This window comes from Haliaeetus albicilla, chromosome 28 (assembly GCF_947461875.1).
Source record: "Haliaeetus albicilla chromosome 28, bHalAlb1.1, whole genome shotgun sequence".
Taxonomy (NCBI): domain Eukaryota; kingdom Metazoa; phylum Chordata; class Aves; order Accipitriformes; family Accipitridae; genus Haliaeetus; species Haliaeetus albicilla.
The window spans coordinates 4,142,278-4,167,079 of NC_091510.1; the positions used below are offsets into that span (position 1 = coordinate 4,142,278).

At 36.3% G+C, this 24,802-nt stretch overlaps 1 protein-coding gene across 14 annotated transcripts in view; it reads left to right on the forward strand.

Moving 5' to 3' along the window:
• The window catches only part of NR2C1 (nuclear receptor subfamily 2 group C member 1), a 54,017-nt gene that overhangs the window by 17,761 nt on the left and 11,454 nt on the right, over positions 1-24,802 (forward strand). For 5 of the 14 annotated variants that reach the window (XR_718621.2, XM_069773322.1, XM_069773326.1 and 2 more), the window contains 9 exons: positions 799-874; positions 5,456-5,563; positions 10,498-10,728; positions 14,155-14,236; positions 16,635-16,814; positions 19,256-19,403; positions 19,501-19,591; positions 20,898-21,082; positions 24,495-24,657. Coding sequence is in view for 13 of the 14 variants with exons in the window: in XM_069773322.1 (XP_069629423.1) it covers positions 821-874; positions 5,456-5,563; positions 10,498-10,728; positions 14,155-14,236; positions 16,635-16,814; positions 19,256-19,403; positions 19,501-19,591; positions 20,898-21,082; positions 24,495-24,657 (1,242 nt within the window). In the remaining variant the exon portion in view is untranslated. The remainder of the gene's footprint in view (positions 1-798; positions 875-5,455; positions 5,564-10,497; positions 10,729-14,154; positions 14,237-16,634; positions 16,815-19,255; positions 19,404-19,500; positions 19,592-20,897; positions 21,083-24,494; positions 24,658-24,802) is intronic. The other 9 variants (XM_069773329.1, XM_069773328.1, XM_069773330.1 and 6 more) reach the window with 3 other exon arrangements.

The window sequence follows — 24,802 nt, forward strand, 5'->3', positions numbered from 1 at the left end:
AGCAAATTTAGTATATAGACACATCCTTTAGTGTACGAGTACTGTCTTTGTTCATACAAGGAGTAGGTGTTACGGTGTTTTTAATAAAGCTTTTGTCAGGAAAATCAAGTGTTTATGGTGCTTCATAATTTGTATATGTTCTTCTTAAGTACTGCCTAGTGAATATTTGTAAATCGATATGCAAACAAACAAGACATACCTCTGAATGCTTTACACTGCATTAATGTAGTGTTACATCCTACAAAATTCTTCTTATGAAGTTTTGGACTTCTTATGCTGTAACTACAGTACTGATAACAAAGCAGCATCTTTTTTTAAACATGTTTATTTTCTGCCTCCCAAGTAGTGCCTCCTATTAATTCAAAAAATTGACCTTCAAGCATTCCTATTAATACTGAAAAATCAGTATGAGCTCAGAAGTTAGATTCCCCCCCTTGATTTGCATTAACAAAACTGGCTCTGTTCCATTTTTTAAGATGTTATTTATGTCCCTGCTGATGTCATGGTCAGTAATACACTTCTGTTCTCACAGGGAGTTTATTATATTGCTGCTCTTTGGGAAAGCAGAGGAGGAAAAATAGAAAGTCTCTGTGTGAGTTATTTGAGTAAAAAGATACAAAATTTTACAAATAGAAAACAAATTATTACTTTTATAGTATAATCAAACTTTAAATTCTGCAGGGTTGTCACTTTCAGACAACAATGAACATACTTTACTTATGTGAACTGTTTTTTCCCCAAGATATTTTTACTTTTGAGGCTATAGATGTTAAGCATCTTCTTTCCTTTCTTTGACAGGAAATTCTGGTGATTAAAGATCATGGCAACCATAGAGGAACTGGCCCATCAAATTTTTGAACAGCAAATGGGAGAGGTACATAAATTTTGAGTCCTATTTAAGAGACATTGAATGACTGATATGTAAAAACCAAAATTACAAGAGAAAGTAATTTTTAGTACACCCAAAGCTTCCAGAGACTCTCCCATGGAAGACTAGAACTTATGTCCATTTTAAAGTTATGCTGCAAAGTCTTTTTTGCCAAAGTTTGCCCCACAGAAATGAAGCGAAGGAAAATCTAGCAGTGTTTCCAGTAAGTGACTAGCTGTTCAGCTCTGCTTTTTGGGCCTGTGGTGGTCTTCAGAGAGCTGTCTGGTTGTATAATTGATTTGCTCACTTTCAGAGTTGTCAGTACATAGCTTTTACTTTCCAACTAAGCAATTGCTTCAGTTGTCATTTTTGTTTTCACTAATAAAGGTTTGCCATGCTCTTCACTGTAAAATGTTTGTTGGTGTTTGGTATAAGTCACGAGGAAGATTGAACTTTTGTTTCTGCTAACTTCTGGTTTTAATTTTCTGTAACCTGTGTGCAGAATCTGTGTACTGCAGCCAGAGAACTTCCAGAGATGCACAGATAGTTTGGGAGTGGGGATAAGAGTATATATACTTATCTAGAAGATTTCATCATAGCATAATCTATTTAAAATCAGCACCAGTTTAAATTACATAAAAGCAGTAACTTATTTATCTTAAATAAATTGTATTTTTTAACTTGAAGTATCCACTCTTGATTTCTTGTCTAGACATAGACATAATTTTCAAGTAATTTTAGTTCCTCTCAATCTTGATTTCAAATAGAAAGGGGGTGGCGGGATGGTTAATTCTATTCTGTACAAAGTCTTATGCTTTTATTGTAGCCTCTGAGTGTTGCTAAGTCTATCTCAAAGGACGTAAGTGATTTATGTGATGTATAGTGTTTTCTTTTTCTCACTTGTCCTCTTTGTAGGTGAGAATGGTGTGTCTAGTGTAGTTTTGTTTTAGTAATATAATTCCTTGTGGAGGTCTAAATAGGGCTGTATTTCCTGGGTTTTCTTGTTTTGTTATTTTTTTTGAAAGTACAGGCTAGTCAAAGCTAGCTGGAGTGTACGTTCCAGTCAGAAAAGAGAATGGTGTGATGATGGTTTTTAGCCTCTCTGAGGGTTGTTTCTCAATTTTATAATACAATTCCATGAGACACTGAGCTGACTTAGTATCTCAGTGCCGTGGGAGAGGGAAGGTCCTTCTTCTGTTTCTTACCTTACTTAGCTTGCTGTTAGTGTAGAAATTAACCCAGCCAAAACAAGTGGAAGGTTTTCTGCTGGGTTAGTGCATTGAGTGGGGTCTGAGAAGGCTCTAATGAGTACCAGAGCCAGCGGAAAGGAGGTGGCTGGTAGGCAAGGGGAGGCAGGGGAGAAGACGGAGGGATTGGAGGTGTGACACTGCAGAGAGCTGTTGGCTGGTCCTGTTCATGGTGAAACTGCAGCCTTAGAGTTTTCATGGATATCATTTTGTCAGCAGTGTAGATTAGGATTTGTCCTTTAGCAAAGTTTTACTGAGCCTGAGACCGTCACCTCTTATTTGGCAGCAGTGCGGCTTAAGTGTTCCCCAGTCCTCCCCTAGCCACTTCTTCTCATACCATGCTAGTCTGGCTTATGTAAGCTCTGTCTCTGCATGGTGGACAAAACTGAAAAAAAAAAAATTATGGGATAGTGGAGGAAGGTCTTCTCCCTCCCAGTTGTGGTCAGTTCCCTTATCTGGTGCAAGGTGCAGCCCAACCTGGCATGTGGTTAGAAGGACTGAAAAGCATCGCCCGGGGCAGTGCAAGGTGGGACTCCCTAAGCCAAAATTACTTTCAAACTTGCATGCCATGCATGAGTGCACTGCATGAAAGGTGGAGTCAGCAAGTAAAGCGGTCTTACAGGGGCCTTTGTGTAGTATCTTACGTTCCAACCTACCTGTGACCTACTGGCTGTAATTGCTTGGTGGTGTTCCTATTCAATGTAAGCATTGAAAACCACAGTTTAAGGTCTATGGAACTTCAGTGGTATTTTTGCTAGCATTTGTAATTCTCTTCAACGTTGAAATAGTTTTAATTGAATTTACAAGAAAAATCTACATAAGTAGAACATGAAAGGAAAAAGACAGGTGTTCCCATTCTGAGGAGAATAGAAAGTGCTCATTGAAATAATGGTCAAAAGTGTTCTGTGACATAGGTTTTGATTTGTTTATAATATTAATTCTTGTTCATGAAGCATTTTAAAACACAAAATTATCACAAACGGTTTTATGATAATGTTCACAAACATGTATTTGTTAGTTTAGGGCTTTTTAGCATAAAAGCAAAACTTATTAAGAAGAAGAATTTATAGCCCTGCCTATATGGAGCATTGCACAATGTTTATCTTTTCTCAAATTCTGCCAACTGCTAGGCATCTTTTGCTGAGTGTGGGATAATTCATGTTTCTACATCAAGATCACATTCCTTGATTCATGTAGGGAAGTTGTCTGTCAAGAGCCTGCAGCAATCTTCTTTCTTTAATCTGTGGTTGGGTACGCTAAGTAATTGGTGGTTTGTTTCCACAGTTGTGCCAGGTAACAGTAACAGAGGAAAGCTATGTATTTGAAACAGAGTCTGTCATACAAGTACAAAATATAATTTTAAAAAAATATTGTGGTTATTCTTATCAGTATTTTTTTTCACTGCAATAAAAAGAACTGTATTCTGTATAGAAGTAAAACTGTCAAGCTGGCATTTTATAGGGTTGAAGAGCAGTTTTGCTTATACAGCATGTAGATCATGACATTTTAAGGGAGCAAATGTAAAACAGTCCTGGAATATGTAGCTTATTTTGTAAAGCAAAGATAAATTCACATAAAACTCCAATTGCCTGTAAATCACCATGTGTTCATGTCATTTGAAAGGCTGATGCAGAATTTCAGTGGTTGAAAGCATCTCTTCCAAACTGTAAATGTTGCTGTATAATGAACGCTTCTTTGTCCTTTACTTAAGCAAAGAAGCAGATGAAGTGTTTGAATATGGAAAGTATTCATGCTCATGAAAAATCGGGTATTTTTAGAAAGCAGTGTTCGAAAATGGCTTGGGCAGTGGTTTGACAAGCATTTCTTTTGATGGTGCTGGCAGTTTAAGCGATCCCCCCAGCTGCTTAATCCCACTCTCTCATTTGCTCTGATGCGTCTGCTCCTGAGCATTGTGGAGATCTGGATAGAAGGTTTGAGCTATGCTAAGAATAGCCTTTGTTTGTCTGTCTCTTGGCTGGGCTGCTTTTTAACCTGCATCAGTGTCCTATTCCAGATCACTGAATGACTAACCAACCAGTTTCACTTACCAAGCTGAAGGGGTAGGAGCAAGTAGGTTATGAGAGCTGAGACTGGTAGCAAAAGTAATGCCTTTATGGGTAAAATTTCAAAATCAGCTTAGGCTGATGGGAGCTTCTGTTTCTGCTGTAAGGGGAAGTCTTACCCACCGCGCCTTCCCCTTCTCATGCTCATCTCCAACTGCATCTTCTTGCCTCCTTTCTTCTGCTGGTACTAGCATTTGCATGGCGGTATGGTTGCAAAATCAGGAAGCTGATCCAGGAGGAACAAAAAAGTTCTCAACCTGTTATGAAACAGTACCTTTACTGCGATATAGATATATATTTTCTATATTAATTCTTGGGGGGGGGGCAGTTGAAGAGGAGCATTTTTATGGTGGTGTAAATACTGGGAATTATTATTAATACAGAATTGCAGCATGGTCCAGAGTTTTTGAACTGCAAAAAGTTTGCGGAGTTACTTGGGAATTTAAGACAAAAATTTCAGTTTGAAGGTATCTGTAAACTCTGTGAAGACAAACTTCCTTTGTACTACAAAAAGTCTGGCCTTTCTCTTCAAGCCTTTACAAATAGCAGCTGTACTTCTTAATTTTTACTGACAAATAATGTAATGAATAATACCTTCCCCTATATACCTATGGCTAAAGCATGTAAAGAATTTTAAAAATATTTATAATCATTAAAACACTTCCAGAAATTGTGTCTGAGAGCATTCACACAGAGATTTAAATTTGGTTTAAGATACACTGCCTGCCAACATTCATTTTCTCTAACTTTCTTGATAGTTCCCCAGGATAGAATTCTGTTGTTCTGGTTTTGCTGCTTTAACAGAAAGACAGAACAGAAAAGGCCAATTGCTGTGTTTCCACACTGAAAATTCTTTTGTCACTTTAAGTAAGCCATTAAGGTAAAAGTATTTTAGTGTAAATGTAGCACAGCTATGATGAAAGGTATTGTGTCTCATGAACATCAACAGTAATAAATATTCAGTCTGATTGACTTACATGGACTTGTCAACAATTAATTGTTTTACTTAAAGTGTTTCTAAATTTCGAATTGGAAGGTATTTCAAAATGGGTTTAAAACAGTGAAACAAACAATTTTCTAACTAGCAAAATTAAGCTATTAAATTAGATTACAAGCATTTGTGTTCCTTATACGGTAAGAGTGTTAGACTTCCCATAGCTTTGTGCAGAGAAATGAGAAGTTGGTGAAACCTTAAGGTTTCCTCGGTTAAGATAGTGTATCCATCCTTCAGGTAGTGTATCCACTGCCAATCCATTACATTTGTTTCTTCTTTCTAGGTTACCCATTCCCAGGGAGCTGTTACACAAACACTAATGGATGGGACACCACAACGAATACAGATTGTCCCTGCAGATTCAGGCCTCTCTCTACCACAACGTATACAGGTATGCTTCATCCGATATATTTTAAAAGCAGATATGAACTATTTATTTCTGCAAGTTTTCACATACGGTTCTTTCTTATTTGGTTCATATTATTTGCTTGAATGTAAATATTCAGCCCTGGGTGGCAGAAACCATTTCTATAGAAACAAGAATTCCAGTGCTTCCCCCTTTTTTTTTCCTTTTTTTTCTCCTAAGAATTTTAAGATTGCAAAAAATTACAACCACTGAACAGAAAAAGACTTTTCCCAATACCGTAATGATACTGCTCCTTAAAAGCTGAATAATTTTTAGATTTAGTAATTCATCTGAGTTGTTGGAACATATCTACATTTTGGAGGAGGGAGGGAGGGAAATACTGCATTGTATTGTCAATACAAATCATGAAAAAGTGCAAGGCAACCTAATGTCTGAGAAGGATACTGGTTTTCGGTTGTCCCAACCAATGTTATATGTCCTGGTGTGCTAATTCATAGCCTGGCCAGGTAACAATCTCCAATTCAAGTGAGGGTATGAAGTTTTTGGCAATGTAGGTAATTAAATCAACATATATATGTGTACATAGAGATGAAGAGGATTTGGGGAATGAAATTTTATATTTCATCCCTTAAAAGTCAATGCAAGTCCTTGCAAACATTTTATTTTTAAATTTCATCCTGGAGAAAAATATCAGCTGCAGAATAAATTTTTAAAATATTCTCAGATATATGTTGTTGCATACAAAACCACTAATTTAAGTGAGCCAGCTGCTAGTATAATCTTGGCTGATTTTTCTTCTGCTGGCTTCACTCTTCAACATTTTCCACTGTTTTTTCCCATTTCAGTGCACTGCATTCAAGCTTTTAACCTTCCAAGACTCTTCACAACCGCCCTCCCTTACATGATCTTTTGTTTTGTTTTATCACCCCCTACCTGTGGTCTAGTCCTGGTACCAGTCTCATCTATCCAGTAGATCTTCAGTCTTTCAGCTACCTCCACTCCTTTTCTATGCTTTGTGTACAGCTGTACCTTCCATTATCTAATTTATGTGAATCAATAAACAGCCATCTCTTTATCCTCTGTTTTCATTGTTAATACCTGTATGCTAATGAAGTCCCTGTAGCGTGGTGAAGCCATTTAATGTGATTTCAGCATCAGGGTCTGAATGTGGGACGAGGACATAAACCCCATGAGCCTTTATTGTTGAACAGCAGGACAGTTCTGTTGGTTCAAAGCCAGTGGCAGACATCTAACCCTTCTGTGTCAGGTTTTTTGTGGGGGGACAACTACTTTTGGTTGGGCACTGTAATTACTCCAAATGATCAACATAGAAGAATTGTATTTCTAGGGACAGGGACCTTTATATAGTTTTTCATTGTCTCATGTAGCTGGAAGATCACTTGTTTCTAAGCCAGCTACTTTGCCCCTTGTCTTTTTCCACCACACTCATTGATTCTTGCTTCAAAGTGGATGGTGAGTGCTTTGAGGCAGTGGGTTGTCTCTTGATATGTGTGGAACAGCACTCAGTCGAGTGGCATCCTTCCTGCAACAGGCATCTACAAACCTGTCACCAAAATCAATAATAATAAACTAGGTATGAGATAGAACTTAGTAATGAGAACTTTCCTCAAAGCAGAATTTATGTGAAGAGTAAAGCGGTTTGTAGGAATGAGTACATCTCAGTGAAATGTTCAAAATAAATGTTAAATTGATCATTTTGAGTTTATATTTTCAAGCAATATTTTTTCCTCTATTTTATTATTGTTAAATGCACATAAATAATTATCTGAAATCTTGAAACACAAAATCCTCAGTAAAATGTTCTTTAAAACATGTTTCATTAGTCATCCTTTTTATGGAATGATAACATTTCTCTAGGATAAAAGTCGAACGTCACATTTGTTGTTAAACAGACATTTTTGTTCAAAACTGGCTCTGTTATAAACAAGTGGATTAGTCGTCTGTGTTTGGACACTTTTTTTCCCCCCCTAAAATAGGAACACAGAATTATTGAGGTATTTAATTTATTGAAATGATGTTCAAATGGAAGTCAAAACTTGTTAGTGGACAAAGCTTAATTAAAAGCAATAAAGGAAAATACTATCCGCCATTATCGTCAGGGTGCTTAAAGGAAATACATGGGGGAACTATATTTTTTAAGCAGACAATCCTGAATTAATATATTCCTGTTTTAGAACATTATCCCTTTAGCGATACTGAATTTTAGATTATTAAGAAACATCATGTGTTGTCACTGAGCCCTGATGGATTCCCTTGAGAAGATAAGTGGTTTTCTTTTTCCCTCTGATTATTTCTTTCTCTTATGTCAACATTTAGGTACTGCAAGTTGTTATACTTTGGTGAACTGCTCCACTTTTCAGAGTCCCACTGCAACTTAGGTGGAGTTTTTGCAGGTATATGGCCATACGAGGTCAGCTGCAGACAGACTGGGCTTAATTGTTTAAACTGCTTTCTCTTATGCTCGGTCAGTTGTCAAATGCTTGACAGCTGCAGAAACTATTTGTGCAGATTGAATAGCTTTGTATGGATATTAAGGTAACACTAGACCTACTATATCATGTAGTGAAAACTACCTGGGCATCCTTCTAGAATTGCAGGAAGCCATTTGAAGAATTAGGACACTATTTGTTAAATAGGAGGTGAAGTGAATTGTGTGAAGTAGAAATGGTTCTTCTGCCTACTGTACTGCCATATTTATCTACAAATACATACCTTTTTTAAATTATAGACCTGGACTACAATAGTAAAAAAGATAATTTAGCATATATATCCAAAAAAATCATTTCAACTTCAGTTCAGATTTTCATCTTCACTGTTTGGGATGTGCTATTTTTTTAGTTAGTTTTATACTATACTTTGTATAAACCTAAGTAGATCAAGTATATTTCTTTTTTGATGTACACATAGTTGCACTTTTAAATTTTGATAGGGAGATTTTAGATAAGAGTGTCTTTCAAAGAGCAGGTCTAGAAATTCAAGAAACAGCACAATATTCTGTGTTTGGCTTTTGTATGCGTGTGCACCCTGTTGAGGATAACATGCATTGGATTTCTCCTAATCCCAATAAAGTAGATGTGTTTGGAGGGGAAGGGAAGGGACCATCAGCTACTTCGAAAATACCGGAAATGACACAGGAGAAATAAAGTTTGTCAGTGAAGAAAAAGGTAATGGAAGGAGGAGGTTAGGCAAAGAAGGGAATTAAAAGGGCAAGGAAGTTTGCCTTCTAAAGAATATAGAACCAACATAAAGGAATTGAAAGGAGAAATAAGGAACTACTGTAGTCATTTGTGGTCCCGGACAACTGAATGGGAAACCCTGTATTAATCATGTTGATAACTATTGTGAGCTTTTGCATTGTCTTCCCACCCTACACCCCAAATCTCATGATAATTTACATTCTTTTCTTATATCTTTAGCATCTGGAATTTTATCATCTTACCTGAACTTCTCTGTTAAATAAGCTTTTAATTGTGTTTTGCAGAGAAAAAAATTGAAATTTGATCCATTAAAATGTTAATAGCAGAAGGCCACCCAAAGGAAACACGTTCCTTTTGTATATTTTGAAACTCATAATTTCTGAATATTTGAAAGTGGCAATATTGATTTATAACTGCTGAAATTAGATACTCAATAATTTTTATCTCTCACTGCTTATCTTTTTAAAACATAAGCTATACACAGGTTTTTGAAACAAATTTAAGTATATTGAACATATAGAAAGTAGTAAGCTAGTTGTGAAGGTGCAATAGCAAATTTGATAAAGACTTGTGTGAAATTATGCCTCATTCAGTTTCTTTGTGCCTCTGTTTTCCACCTAGAAAATATAATTAATAATGCTGCCCTAATTACATGAAACTAGTTATGATAAGTGTTAGACCATAAAATAAATAATTTCATCAGTAATAAAGACCATATAAATGTTAGGGATGGATAGATGGACGTAAATGTTTGGTTATAGGTACAAAAAAAAAATAGGATCTATTTTATTGATCTGTAATTCAAAAAATAGTTTGCAGGAAACAGTCCTTGTAGGATGATTCTCCTTATTCTCCAGAATAAACGAGGCAGTCTTCCATATAGGCCTTTTGGTGGAGAAAAGCAGCAAGTGACTAAAAGTGAGATTTATAATTGAAGATTTATGGAATCTTGATTATTTTCTCTGAGGATTATAATCTTCTGACAAAGATGGCAAAAAATGGAGTTTAGTGGAGGATTATTTAATAAAGTGCTGCTGTATTTGTGCTTGAAAATAGGGATAAAATGGAAAAAACAGTCTGTAGGTCTGTTCTTGATAATGAAATGAAACATGAAAATAAGTTTTTCCTTAAAAAAAAAAAAAAGAAAAAATGGCAGGGAGAGAGATTCTGGTTTACTTTATTTAGGAATATCTATGTTAAAAAAAAGCCCCCCCCAAAATGAAACCTAAAATGTATATATAGGTGCAACAAGATTATTGCTTTTCTTGCTGTTTGATGCTTACTTTTTTCACTTGGAAGTCTACATTTGTGTTTTTAAGAAGTTTTTTGTTAAGCAGCCAAACCTGGGAGGTGCTAAGCACCTCACATGGTATGCAGTGAACTCAAGAGTTAAGATTTCTCATAACCTGATGGGTCCTAGGGCTGAGCTACAGACATACCTCAAATTCTGGATGCTAGAATTGTCAAGGGTTTCAGTAGTGTTGTACAAGCATGGGCCAATTGTAAAACTTGAGTATGAACTCAGGTTTTGACTTCAAACACCCTTGATTGAAATGTGTTTAAAATACAATGAAAATCCAAGGTTTCGCCTGAGTTTACTTCACTCTTGTGTGACAGAGGGGAAGATGATCCTGCTTCACAAATGTCAAAAGCAGAATTCCCGTTTTCTTCGAGTGCCCAGATTGGGCCCCAAAGGTGAACTTAAATTACCATAACAATTTGAGATAAATGTATTATTAGATTGTCACAGATCAGCAGACGGGCCAGAAGATTCAGATTGTTACAGCACTTGATCAGAGCTCAGCAGGCAAGCAGTTCATCTTAACAAATCATGATGGCTCTACCCCAAGCAAGGTGATCCTTGCCAGACAAGATTCCACTCCAGGAAAAGTTATCCTAGCAACTCCAGATGCTGCAGGTGTCAACCAACTGTTTTTTGCATCCCCTGATATATCTGCACAACACATCCAGGTAGATAATCCACTTTATTTCATAATTTTGATTCAAATGGGATAAGGAGAGTTGTTTTATTTCCAAATATGTCTGTTTGGGTTCTCCTTTTTTGAGGTTTTTTTAAAATGATATACTTTTCCTTGTACTAGGACACAGCATGGATACTTAGAAATTATGAAGAAAACTTTTTTTTTTTTGGTAAATTTATTGCTTTTAAAATTTATACCCTGGCTCATGACATTAGAAAGAATACTGTTATTTTTATTGTCATTTCCAGCTCTTGCCATACTAACAGTCCTTCTTTATTTCTGCTTCATTGACTCTCCATCTGTTTTCATGTATTGTTGAAAAACTTACTCTTTTCTCTATTGTCTTATCACTTAACATTTCCTTCTGCTTGTTTTCCTTTTTGTACGCTGTTGTAACTACTGTTCAGCTGTGTGAATTGTACTCCAAGGTAGTTTCTCAGAGAGACTATTCAGCAGGGAAGTAAATTATTCAGTGGGGGTGGGAAAATAACACTAAAGATTTTGGGTTTACAAACGTGAGATTGTAACTAGTCAGGGTTGTAACTCCCTAAACTGGCCCCCTTAGTCCTCACGCGCCAGCTTCCAAGCTTTCTGCCCCATTTCCTCACCTGGCAAGGATGGGATGGCACTGATGTGATGAACATGAAGAAGATGCGCAGAAGACTTGCAAGATGTGAGCTCCTTCAGCATGAAGTAGGAGATTACTGCACTCCAGCTAAAGTGTAGTTATTGCATATTGTTTAACCATGTACGTTTATGCTGCTGTTAAAATACACCAATGTGGCAGGCCAGGCAGCATTAGGATAGCTACAGTCCCTTTAGTCCAGTATCTTACACTTAAATGATGGCCAGAAACAGTTGCTTAAGGAAAATTATTAAAAACTGGACAAGCAAATAATCATCATTCTGAGCATATCCTTTCAATTCCATTAGCTGATGATTTAGAGCAACCTCCTGATTTGCAGATTGCAGTGAGACCGTCATATTTGATGGCAGCCACTAAAGTTTAACAACCTTTTTTGTTATTTATATAGACCATATATGCTTTGGTCTGTATACTCCTATAGTATAATTGTATGTTGTACAAAGAATACTTCAGTTCATTTGGTCTTCTGAGAGAAGTATTTAATTAAGTGCCTCTTGCACTGTAAGAAACAGCTATAAAGGATCCTATTGTTTTTATAAATCACTATTATATCCTCTTTCAAGTAATCTCTTTTCAGCTGAAGACCTCTGATCTTTTTAATTTGTGCTCTTCTGGGAGCCAGTCCACTACTCTGATTCGCTACCCACAAGTTGTGTAAGCTTGAAACATCTCTCTGTATTATATATTACATACTTTTTTTTGAAACTCACAAATCTTTGCAAATGGACATCCAAGGTCCTTGCTCCAAAGATTTTGATTGCTATGAATAGGAGAGTGGTAGCAAATCTCAATCCTATTGAGTGGCATTTAAGCATGTTTATACACTTTGTATTTTAGGTAAACCTCAACAAAAGTATAAACAATTGGGATATGATTTGAAGTAATCCATATTAAAAAAATTATTTCCCAAGGCAACTTAAGAGATGAGAAATGTGACACATTGGTTTAAAAGGCAAAATTCAGGAATGGAGGAAGTTTGGACAAAAAAATTGAAAGCTCTAGTTCTGATTGTACAGTTTGGGCAAAATAGGTTAGTTTGAGAGGCAACAGAGTATTCTGTCACTTTAGTTAGATTGTTCTGTTGTCAGCTAATATGTATGGGTGGAGATTTCTTTTTTCCACTTAAAGTTCGTGAAATACAGAGTACCATTTTGTTGTTCAACTCATCCTCTTTGGGATCTTTCATATTTTCTCCCCTAAATGATCTTTTCATCTGCAGTTTCACCCTTTTTGTTGTTCTTCTGTAGCCTTCACTTGAAATGCCCATTCATTTGCTCTGCAAAAAAACTCTGTATTGCATCTTATCTTTACATTGACTCATTTGGCAAGGCCCTTTCTCCCATCATCTATTTTACCTTCAATGGCTCTTCTTCATCTTAATAACCGATTTTTATTCTTCATGTTCAAGGTCAGTTGATGAGTTCTCTGAGTCTGGGATTTTTATCTCCTCATGGGCCCAATTCTGTAGTCCTTCCTTATGTGGAACTTCCCATTTCAGTGAAGGTTTCATTTATGGAAGGACTTAGAGTTTGTTTATATATATTTTATATAGTGTCATGAAAATACATAATGTTAATAATGGAAATTAGGAAGGAATGAAAGGTTAATATTCTTTTAACTCATCAATATTATTTTTCTTAAAAAGGTGTTATATTAAAACAAAACTTAATAGATGAATCTCTGAGACAGTATTGTTAACAAAAGCTAACTAGAAAGAAGTATGCTTGTTAAACATTCCCATATATGTCACCTACACTCTCTTCCAAACTTTCTAAAAAAAGTGATTTCTTAGTTTTCTCTATAAAAGACAGGGTACTTTCTCTTTTGGTAAGTTGTCTTTCTTTTTATCAGAAGAGTTTTGAATATGCAAAGCAAGAATGAGAGAGTCTGACTTCCCAGTAAGACACAGGAGAAGTTAGAAACTCTTAAAACTTTGAAACTATAATCTGTTTTTAATGTGAAGAATAATTTTTTTCTTTTCTGCTTTACATAATTGTCAAGATGATGTTTGGTTGTTACTCATGATATGTGTGTTCCTTTTTTAACTTGAATTTTTGCGGTGCTTTATTTATGTCAGTGGGATGGAGTTTTCAAAGATCAAATGGAAGGCTATAGTGCCTACCCTGTAGTGCTGGGGTTCTAATCGTGTGCTGAATTAAGCTTTACAGGTACCAGAGATAAATGAATGAGACAAGACAAGAATACTGTAATAATGTCAAACTGTTACTGAAAGCCAAACTATATACCACTTGATAGTTAATGGTAGTGTCCAGAGTACATTTTCTGTTGGCGCACCATTTATGTGTATTATAAAAAAAGGGGTTAATAAACCTGAATGTAGACATAGTAGCCTTCACAAGGGATTTTTTTGTTCAGTCTGTTTAATGCTTCAGACTCTTTTGTACTATGAACAAGTCATTAGGATATAAAATACAAAATTGAACAAAAGGTAAGAATATGCAGATGCTAAATGTTTTTCAAAATGTCAGACCATTTTGCAGTATTAGTATTTAGAGAAATGGAATCTTGAATTCTTTTCAGAAATATTACAAGTAAAATTTTGTTCCATCCTGAAAAGAAACACAGTAGCATGGCAGGTAGCTCCTTTGTGTCTATGAAGACTGTAAAATGTAGGCAAGAAAACCTTATACTTTGTAGATTTGGTTCCCTGTCTTAGAGAAGAACCACAAGCATGAGATATATTTTAATCTTTCTTCATGTTAAGAAAAAGAAAAATGAAATATGAAATTCTTTCACACTTTTTTCCAGATTTTAACTGACAACTCCCCCAATGAACAGGGCCTAAACAAAGTGTTTGATCTGTGTGTTGTGTGTGGAGACAAGGCATCAGGTATTTACTTTTTTTTTTTTTTTTTTTTTTTAAGGTCATGCAATTTTATAAAAGCAGTTTAAAATTCTTCTGATGCTATATAACAATTTGCATGCATATACATGTATATATCTCTCTATACATGCACAAACAGAAAGGATACACTACTCTTACCATTATTAAAATCATAAAGAAGCATTATAATTCCAGTAAAAAATAAGCTTAAGAACGGTATATTCATGTATTGCCAAAGTAGAGTGCTAAGGTAAGAAAAGCAAAATGTTTTCATGCACTAAATTTTGTGTAATGATACTAAGAGACTGGAAAGAAATATAGTGGGAGCAGTGCACCGGAGAACTCCATCTCCCACATTCCCTTTGCATGTGCACCTGCCATCAGGTGTTCCAGATCTGTCACAGTTGGAATTACTGAGATGATGTCTTTTCTTTTTTATTTAAAAAAATAAAAAGAGGGAGAGAACTACAAGGGCTGTCCCTCAGCATGGTTTAGCTGAAAGCTCCTTTTTCTTTGCACTTTCTTTGTTACGGAAGATAATGGGCTGTAAGAGAGATGAGACATTTCACTTTGCTCTACTTACTTAGCTAAAATTAGTGTAAGCAGGGAAATGGCCGCTCCATTAGAAGAGTCTTATGGTTTGTCAGTGAAGTCTGTATGATGGGCCTCCCGTAATGTGAAAATATGACAGCTGCATTTAAATGCTCCTTTTAGGAAGCAGTGGGAATAAAGTGTATAAAAATGGGGAGCCACTGAGAATAAGTAGTTAATGATAGGATATCATCATGAGGAGGAGTAGAATGGGGAGGAAACTTCCTAGAAATAAAACCAGTTAAAACTTTTCTACTGCGGCAAAGTTTAGCATTAAAAATACAGTTTCTAGAGCTCTAAATACACGTTAGACTTCACCCATCTCAAAGGAAATTTCTGCCAAACACAAGGCAAATATTTGGTTGGTCTGCTCCAGCTGGCAAGACTCCTCTGGCTCCCTGCTGGAGGGCTGGAGTATTCCTTGGGAGGCTGGAGATCCCAGGAGCTATTCCTCCTGTCGTGACCCAGGGCTATCGAGCAGTGGTGGTGAATTTGGGGAGAGTGCCATGTTTCCCTGAGCAGTTGCAGGTTTTGGGGAGCCTCCTGTGTGACAAGCGGTGTCGTGCAAACTGCTTTGCAGACACCTCCAAGCTGGAGTCTAAGAATCTACGTGAAAAAGCAGGTGAAGAAGCAGCCCCGGTGCTTTGCAGGTTGGATATTAAGTATTCACGATCCATCTGCTGTTAAAATGATTCCCTTAGTAATATTCTTTTAATATATGCGATGCTTTATAAATTTCACATTTTAATAGTGTGGTAATATGATTGTGATAAAGGAATCAAGAAAACCTATCAGAATTTCTAGAAACTTCAAGCCAGTGAGGTTGATGTAGCCAAAAAAAAAGTTTGTGAGGAAAGAATCTAAAAATATTTTTTCCCTTAAATTAGTTCATATTTGAGATTTATTTCTGTAATGTGCCCTACTTAGTTCAAAGAGCAGCCTTAGTGCCTCTGCAGTATGTATTTTGAGTGTTCGTCAATGATCTTTGGGTTTAGAATTTTTTTTTTTCTTCAGGATCGTAGAATTAAAATTGTTGGAATTGCCAAGCATGCCTTAATCAAAACCAGTACTTTTTGGTAATATTTGTATTTTGTGCTATAGCAGAATCAAAACAATATACTTCTGAAAAATGATTTTTTAAACTTGACTTTTCTGCAGTATATCCTAGAAATTTTTATATGTTAGTATTATATATTAGAAAATTCACAGAAGAACTGATTTTTAAAAACAATTAGTTAGCTATTTTAGATTATTCTTTCACTGAAGTTTTAATGAAAGAACTAAAGATGTACTGTTACCCTGTTAGGAAAACGAAAGGTGAAAGTAAAGCTTTGAAGTGATTACCTACTGCTGTCAAATGCCATGTTTGCGCTTTCCATGCTTCCATTAGATTTAATGCATTCAATTTCGATAGCTGAATTCGTAATGAGCAATAACAGGGCTTGACTGTAGGGACATTTTTAAAAAATTACTAAAGAATGTATAAATTAAAAGAGTTTCTTCTGTGTTCTTGCTAACCTGTTTTCTTAGCTTTTTTTAACACTGCTGTCAACAGATTCAGCAAGAATTTAATAAGCAACTTGCCTATTTTAAAGTTTGTCCTGTTTAACTACTTTGAACTAGAAAAATGGTTCACTTGCTTTTTAATGTTGTTTTATAGCCACAATATATTTTAAGATCTGTACCTATGGTAAAAAAAGTGTTCTTTTTATGGGTAAAATAGCAAATGCTTTGTTTTTAATAAATATAAACTCTAAAATAATAATATTAGAGTGTAAAATCAATGTCATGATTTATGTTGTTCTGTAACTAGGGCGTCACTATGGAGCAGTAACTTGTGAGGGATGCAAAGGATTCTTTAAAAGGAGTATACGGAAGAATTTAGTTTATTCGTGCCGAGGAACAAAAGACTGTGTCATTAACAAACACCACCGGAATCGATGTCAGTACTGTAGACTGCAGAGATGCATCGCGTTTGGGATGAAACAAGATTGTAAGTCTGAATAAGTGTAAATTATTTTAGCTGGCAGCTATGTTAAAGTTTGTGCTACAAAAGATATGCTTTGTATTAATACAAATTGTTATCTTGATTTTATATGTTTAAATCATTGTATCTTTTTTCTTTAAAGAACTGTACAAGTTTGGTGTATCAGAAGTCTGAAATGTTTTCAGTCATGCATATCACTTGACAAACTTCATAAGCACATTGCATATGGTTGAAGTGAATGAATTGTTATTGCTAGGTGGCAAATGTCAAGCATGTCTCCATCTTTGCTTTTTTAGACATGCAGTTCAATTTTTCTATGCATAAATTAAGGTACTGAATTTTTTGAATCCTACCTTCTTGTCACTTTTTCCACAACTGAGATTACTGGCAATTGCTATTCACTTTTGGCAAAGCAGACAGTTATTCACAAGGCTGAGACCCATAGCCATCTAGAGTTCACTTCTTACCGATTCCTGCAAATTTCAAGTTCCTTTTTAATTTCCATACATTGGATGTAGTGATACTGCAATACCACAGCAGTGTTAAAATACTAAATACGCAGAAAATCAAGCAATACATGAATTCTTCAGCCCTGATACTGCCACGCTGTTCCTTTATGCACAGTATTAGTCTTATGCTCTGCTCTCTGCCATCCAGCTCAATTTTGCTGACCTTCTTGAACCTCTGTGGATGTTCCCCTCCCTACAGCCCTGCTTCTATCAGCAAAAGCAGTAACACTGTTGCAGCACAAAAGAAGTTAATTCAGAAAGGGAGGAAAAGCTGGGGTGGTGAAAGTGGATCTTCACCCCTTTACCGTCTAGTTCAGCTGGCAGTACTTTGCGCCTGCACAGAAGACTTCTCAAGCAGAACAAAATCACTGGGCTTGGGGGTCAGAAGGCAGGAAAATGATCTCTGGGTCGTGGGGAAATACTGAGTGGAGGAGGGGATCGTTTTGGAATTCCTCATTCCTCAGTGGAGTGGGGAGAGGAAAGAAAACTCAGTGCTGTCTTGTACTGTAGCTCCCTCAGTGGGGTTATTTGTCCCTTGAAGAAGTCTTGGCCCTTTCTCAGCAAACTCAGATCCAGCTAGCAGGCACAGGGTTAGCAAAGGAATATAAAAGACTTTTGCCTCCACCTCCCACCCTTTCAAAGCACCGTTCATGGGTTACAGGCTAGCTGTAATGGCATTGTCAATACGTGATGATATTACTACATTTGGTTTTATGATACTTATCAGTGTAAAAATTCAAATAGCATCACAGTCTAGTACTAACTGGAAAGTTTTTAATTTTTTTCTTTAGTTACACATTTTCCAAAACTGCGTAATTGAAGAAAAGTTAAGTTTTTTTCCTATTTGCCTTTGTGTTTTAAAATAATGAACATTCAGGATTCTCTTTATAGGTTTAAACAGTTTCTATGTGTAGTACAATATTAAAGAGGCTCTGCTAGCCAGTAGCCAGTGCTTATCAAGCTGGTGAATTGATGCATATTTTAAATTACGTGTAGGCCTTGTTTGTGACTCTCAGGATCTTATTCCAATCTGTAAAATTACTTGCACTACTTTAAAATTGTGAAAGAACAATTTACTGCATATTTTTAAAAGATTTGTACTTTTACTTTGTAAATACCTTTTATTAATCAAGTTTTACAGTAACAATGTTATGTTACTGTTATGTTATTTTTCCAGAAATTAAATTTTCCTTTTAAACTTTTAAAATCAAACTGTAAACTGGTTTCTTTTGGCTTTATTCCGTAGAGCTAGAGATTTCCCCATAGGGTATAATACTGTAAGTTTCATTTTAATGTTCTCTAATCCATCCAAAGGAAGGTGATGTATCTGTAGGCTAAAGCCCAGATTCATTCCACCTAGTTTCACTGAGCTATTCAAATTAAATATCTGCTTCTTCTCTGAAGTCAGTGATTGTGGGTCAGGATGTGGCCCAGATCTTACGTGGTCGGAACTGAACTTCGTGAATATCCCTTCCCCTTTGTATTGTCTAAGGTCCTAACTTGAGAAGCTTCTTTAAGTGCATACAGTTATGTGGGTTCAACCCAGACCCACAATCCATGGAAAAGGGTGCCATGAGTCCTTTACGAATGCACTGAGAGTGTGGGATAGTGAAATTGAGAGGAGAAGCCATAAGCCTGCACTTAAAGATCCAAATTAAAAATAAGGTATAAGGGGATTTATGTCCTAATTATAACTTGAAAAATTTAGTGTTTATATGTTTGGTCTCAGACTTCGACTACTACCTTATTCATTAAGAACAATCAAATCGGTGTGTTGTTTTTTACTCAATGTGTCAGCTTATTGGTTATGGGATTTTTTTTTAGTTATTTTCAGAATCATTATTAAAATTACAGATTAAATAAAGAGAGGAAAAAAAAGGATTATTTCTTAGTCTGTAATTTGGGATATGACTTAACGGTTGCATATTGTTTTGTTAGCTGTGCAGTGTGAAAGGAAACCTATTGAAGTGTCAAGAGAAAAATCTTCAAACTGTGCAGCTTCTACAGAAAAGATCTACATTCGGAAAGATCTTCGTAGTCCATTAGCTGCAACTCCAACTTTTGTAACAGATAATGAAACAGCAAGGTAAATTCTACTCAGAAGCAGCTATCTCTGTTTCCTGAAACAGGAAAAATTAATTTTAAAATTAATCAAAATGGAAATGTGTGCTGTTTTGTGTCAGATCAACAGGTCTGCTGGAATCGGGAATGTTTGTTAACATTCATCAGTCTGCAATAAAAAGTGAGCCTACTGTGCTGATGACTCCAGATAAGGTATATGATTATATGACTGATACATTAAGTAGAGTTGATTGCTGTAATTGTGTATGCAGGGAGGGAAGGGTGTTCTGTTTTGTTGTACTTCTGTTTTGTTAAATTCATTTTTAAAACACTCCTTTACAACATTAGCCGGTGTTGCAAATGCCTTCTCTTCACGAGCATGTACTTAGCCTTGCATAGTAAAAATGTTAAAAGCTCTACAAAGTAAATGCCTTCCTCCACGTTTTTAGAGAGCTTTAAGGACTGCATTATTTTTCTTTGTATTGGGCAATCGTGACACTTGGATATTTCTTTTGTACCAATGAAGTGAGATGTTTGCAGAACCTTACATGGCACTATCACAGTGCATTTCATAAATACTGTTAGGTATTTTTCCCCCAGATCGCTAACTTTTTTGCAAAGCTAATAAAAGCTATCTCAGCAACAATCTTATTTCTGAGCTGGTTTTCCTTTGTTTCCATGTTGTTACACTTACTGATCCACTAAAGCCATGTGGTAACTTCCCTACACATGCACAGTAGGAAAGGAAGCTCTTGTATTTTTCTAGCTGATACTAAATTACCTCACACTGTGCCTGGCTTGCTCTGTCTACAAAGGGCCCCATCAAAAGTTGTTTATTCCATTTCACTTTTCTGGCTCGCTCTGTAGAGTATGACAGTGCAAGCTAAATGACATATAGCATGCTGGTGTTAGCAGCAGCATACTTGTCTATAATCATGCACTTTTCCTTTTTTTTTTTTTTTTTTTTTTGAGGCAGGGTGGGAAACGTCTTGCTGCCTCTCTGAGTTGCTGATCAGTACTGAATCACCTTGTTCCCTTGCAATTAAATAAAGACATAAAAACCAAAAAGGCTGCAGTAAAATTCTTTTTCTGCTTGCTTTTGAAGGTGACTTTTTATCCATTCCTTCTTTTCAAACATTCTCCTACCCTATTACTACTGACTCATTTACACAAGGAAGGAAGATCTAAAAATATTATCTAGTGCAGTCTTATAGTCCTGGTGACTGACTAGCAAGTAGAGATGATAAATACTCTTTCTGCACTTGCTTACCATCTGTAGCATTCTTTCTGAAAGAAGTAGATAGCTATTACTTGTAAAAGTAAATGTCTAAACATTTGATATTTTAGAAGCAGTGTAGTGTCTAATTGCTGCGTTATGATTACCCATTTACTGAAAACAATAATTTTCTTACAGGTCTATTCACATGCTCAATTCTTCATTTATGTAAAAGTTAAATTCTTATATTGCAAGTTAACTGCTGCCAGTATGAGAGAATTAAAAGCTATACTTTTCCCTTAGGTTGAAGCATGTCAGGGAGATTTAAGTACACTGGCGAATGTGGTGACTTCATTAGCTAATCTCAGTAAATGCAAAGACATGTCACAAAGCAGCACAGAGCTATCTATGATTGAGAGTTTAAGTAATGGAGATGCATCATTATCTGAACTCCAGCAAGAAGAACAAGCTAGTAGTGATGTTACAAGGTAAGGCACATTACACTTGAAAATATTATTCTTTTCAAGAAGGTCTCTGTCAATTCAGACCATTAATTAAATCATCAGGGTGTAGGAAATTTATCAGCATTAAAAACAATAGCAATAACAGCCTAAGCTCATATAGAACATAAATCCTGTAAGATTCTTCCAAGTGAAATTATAAGGAAGTTCCATTGAGAAATAAATACTTTTAATTGTTTGTACTTGAAATGAATTTCAAAGTAAATGTTACAGCTGATCTTCTTACCTCTTATTTGGCCTTAATATAACGTGTGTTTGATCTTGTACTGTAGCCTTAGTACTTTGTATCATCCTGGAAAACTGTTCTTAGAGATCTCATCTAAGTAAGTAGTTTAATGCCTGTAACTTAATCACCTTAAAAGCTTGAAAAGCATTTTCTTTCTACACAGGAGAAGTAACAGAATTCTCACCATCAATACAAATAAATTCGTTGAGTATCCTACAAACTTGTGTCTTACATGGGTTTGAACTAAGCCATTTTGGTGAGCGTATGTGTAAGATAATGTGTGTAGTACATACTCAGTTAATTCCATCAATCACAATCATGTTCTTCCTTGGTTGTCATCTCATGCAAGCTTCTGACAGCTGTTGCAGCAATATTCCTTTACACACCATCTGCATTGTACACGCTGTTTTGTATATGTGTATGTGGAATAAACCCATCAAGGAAAAAAAGACTGGTGTATAGTGAAGTAGTTTGTACTGACTGAAATACAGGATTTCCCCTGTGGTCTCTGCTGCTTTGTATAATTGCAAGCAGAATGCATTTGTTCTGCTCCTTTCTTTATATGCTGCGTAGAAAGTCAATGTGAATTTATATAGGTGCTGATTCGGGCCTTTGCTGTGTCCTGCTAGGTAAAGAATGTAAGAATTGTTGTACATGCTGATAAACTTCACTCAATACTATGGCTGTTCAAAAAGATGTAGTAATCTTTCATTTGTTTCCTAGCACTTTCAGATGCTTGCTTTTGCCAACTTCAGTGTTTCTGTTCTGTTTTAGAAAGCTGTCTATGAAAACGCATCAAGTTCTGTCAGCCAGAGAGCTTGCAAAAGCTCTGATCAGCTTAATGCGTACCCTTGTCCAGTAGGTTACTTAATAGATTTCCAGTGGGGAGGTTCAATATTCCTGTGAAAGGGAAGTTGTTACCCAAGCAGAAACTAAAATTTTTATCTGAATCATTGCTTTCCTTGCCAGGCCCTATGCCAGCTTGATCTAACAGACACAGATGTTAACTGAAGAAAAGGAGTTTAAGGGATTTGGGGGAAGCAAGTTTTATCCATCTGTTTTTCATGTATTATATTCCATTGCTTGCAGCTACAGTAGTTAAGCTTTCACTTTTGCTGACACGAATTTAGTGTACAACTTTGCTGGTAGCATTCTGCTGCTTTTGTAACGTTATATGCCTTGTCCTCTAATGGCTTCATTGTCTGTGTTAATTTTTTACAGTTTATCAGCAGTCCTATATATCTGTTATTAACTGAGCCTGACGAAAAGAGAACCAAAGTTGTTTCTAGCAAAGGATATCAATCAGTACCACGTATTTTAATGTTGATTATACCTTTTTTCTCACTTTGTGGGCTAGGGCTAGGTTTTTGTACCTTCCGGGCAAGCTTTGTTCTAGACTCTCTTTCCCTTTGTGTTTTACCTTGCAGTCATTGCTCATGTTGGGGCTTCATATATGAAAAGAACCCACAATGCTGAGCCATGAGGAAGCAAAGCTTGTACTGACTTCTGCTGGCGTACTACTGCCAGTGTATGAGATAGGATGGAGAAGATTTTTTTGAAAGCCAACATTCAAGCCTGAGTTGGAAACACAGTATCATGGGTAGACATGGTTAACCAGTGTACCTGCCTACCCTATTTAAAAAGGACTCTTCAGCCTATAGTTGAATAAATACAGGATCGTGGCAGGTGCATATGACATTTACCTTTTGGGGAAAGGAGAGATCTTGTTCCTCTCTTACATTTCTGTCCCTGCTACATAAAGAGCCCTGCAGAGATCCAGTTTTTCCTAAGAAGCAGCTGCCACTGACCTGCTGGGTTTGCCTATTCTACCTAAGACTGCCAAGAGTGATCCATGCAGGACCTGAAACTCAGATCTCCTAGCACGAATCCAATCACACAGCTTCTAGAGCTTACCCATGAATGTATTCCCTTTATGCCTACTTTCCATATACTGGAGACAGAAAATGTCCCAGGTATATCTGTGTAGTCCACTTGCACATGCCTCACCCACACAGCAAGGTATACAGCCTAGTGTAGGACCCCAAACTAGTTCATTTATCATCTCAAGCCTAAGGCAGTGTCAGCAGCTCTTTTATTGTGATGTTTTGTGTGATTGCAAATGGTTATATCAAACACAGTAAACATTTAGATTTTTTGAGCTTGTGAATGAATTTAGATAGCGAGGAAGTGTGCGGCAAGAGAAGGTAGCAAAGTTCTACTCCAGACTTTGGCATTAAATCAGTAATTTTAGATTCTGTGGTAATAAACAAGTCTCTATAAATTGAGAACCAGCTCTGCATACAAGCTGATAATCAGCTTTTGTGAAGTTTTCAGACCTCAGTGCATAAGTTTCTCACGCAGCACTGTATACAAATTATACTGCTCTCAGGATATGTCATCTGTCTGTAGGCAGTGATCAAGTCTGTATATTTTTGATTGAAGATATATCAGTTGTGGTTCTCAGGTGTATTCATGAACAAAAAAACAACAGATCTGTTATCAGGCAGCAAAATAACGAGTAATATATCTGTGCTTGTCCTGACATCTCCCCCGTAACGTTTGTGCATGTGATGGGAGTCACTGCCCCCCATCAAAGGGTACAAAGGACGATATTGAAAGCATGAAAGTGCTTTCTCTTATGTATTTCAAAACAGTCTTTTCAAATTAAGTTGAATAACCTAGCCACAACTCATTACTTTAAAAAAAGAAAGCTTATTCTGTTTGTGCTTCATAGCAGCAAAAATCTGCAAAATTTATATGTGCATTAAGTTGCTTTAACAGCAGCCTGATGATCATGTCCTCAAAATGCTTATGCCAGCACTCTCAGTAAACATCACTAAAGAGATCTTGAAAGGCAAACTGTGATTCAGCAGCACAATCAATATGTCAAAACTGTGAATTTGTTGGCAACTAGTGTGAACAGGATCTGCTGCTAGTTTTTGTTTCAGAGCCACTCTAAGTTGGAGTTTTCAGGGATTTTGTTCAGTGGAGTTGTCAGGAAAAGCATGCTACTGACTTTTATTTTCCAAATCTAGTTCTTTGAAACGGACATTTGAATACAGGTTTCAGACATTTGCAGGTTACTCCTGAATTGAAAGTCTCTGAAATGAAATCTTATTTTCTTTTGTTTGTTTGTTTGTTGTGATCTTACAGGGCATTTGATACTCTTGCAAAAGCATTAAATCCAGGAGAGAGTGCAGCGTGCCAGAACGCTGAAAGTATTGAAGCCAGTGTACAGCTGATTGGTGGAGAAACAGGCATGAATATCGTTGAAATAGAGGGGCCACTACTCAGTGATGCACATGTAGCATTCAGGGTACTTAAGACTTTTATACTGTTGACTGTTTATAACCATTTTAACATAGTAATGTAAAATAATGATCTGATTAAATCTTATTTTGAATTTCTTAGAAGAATAAATATTTGTTCAGGTATTGGCATTCATTTCCGATGAATGCTTC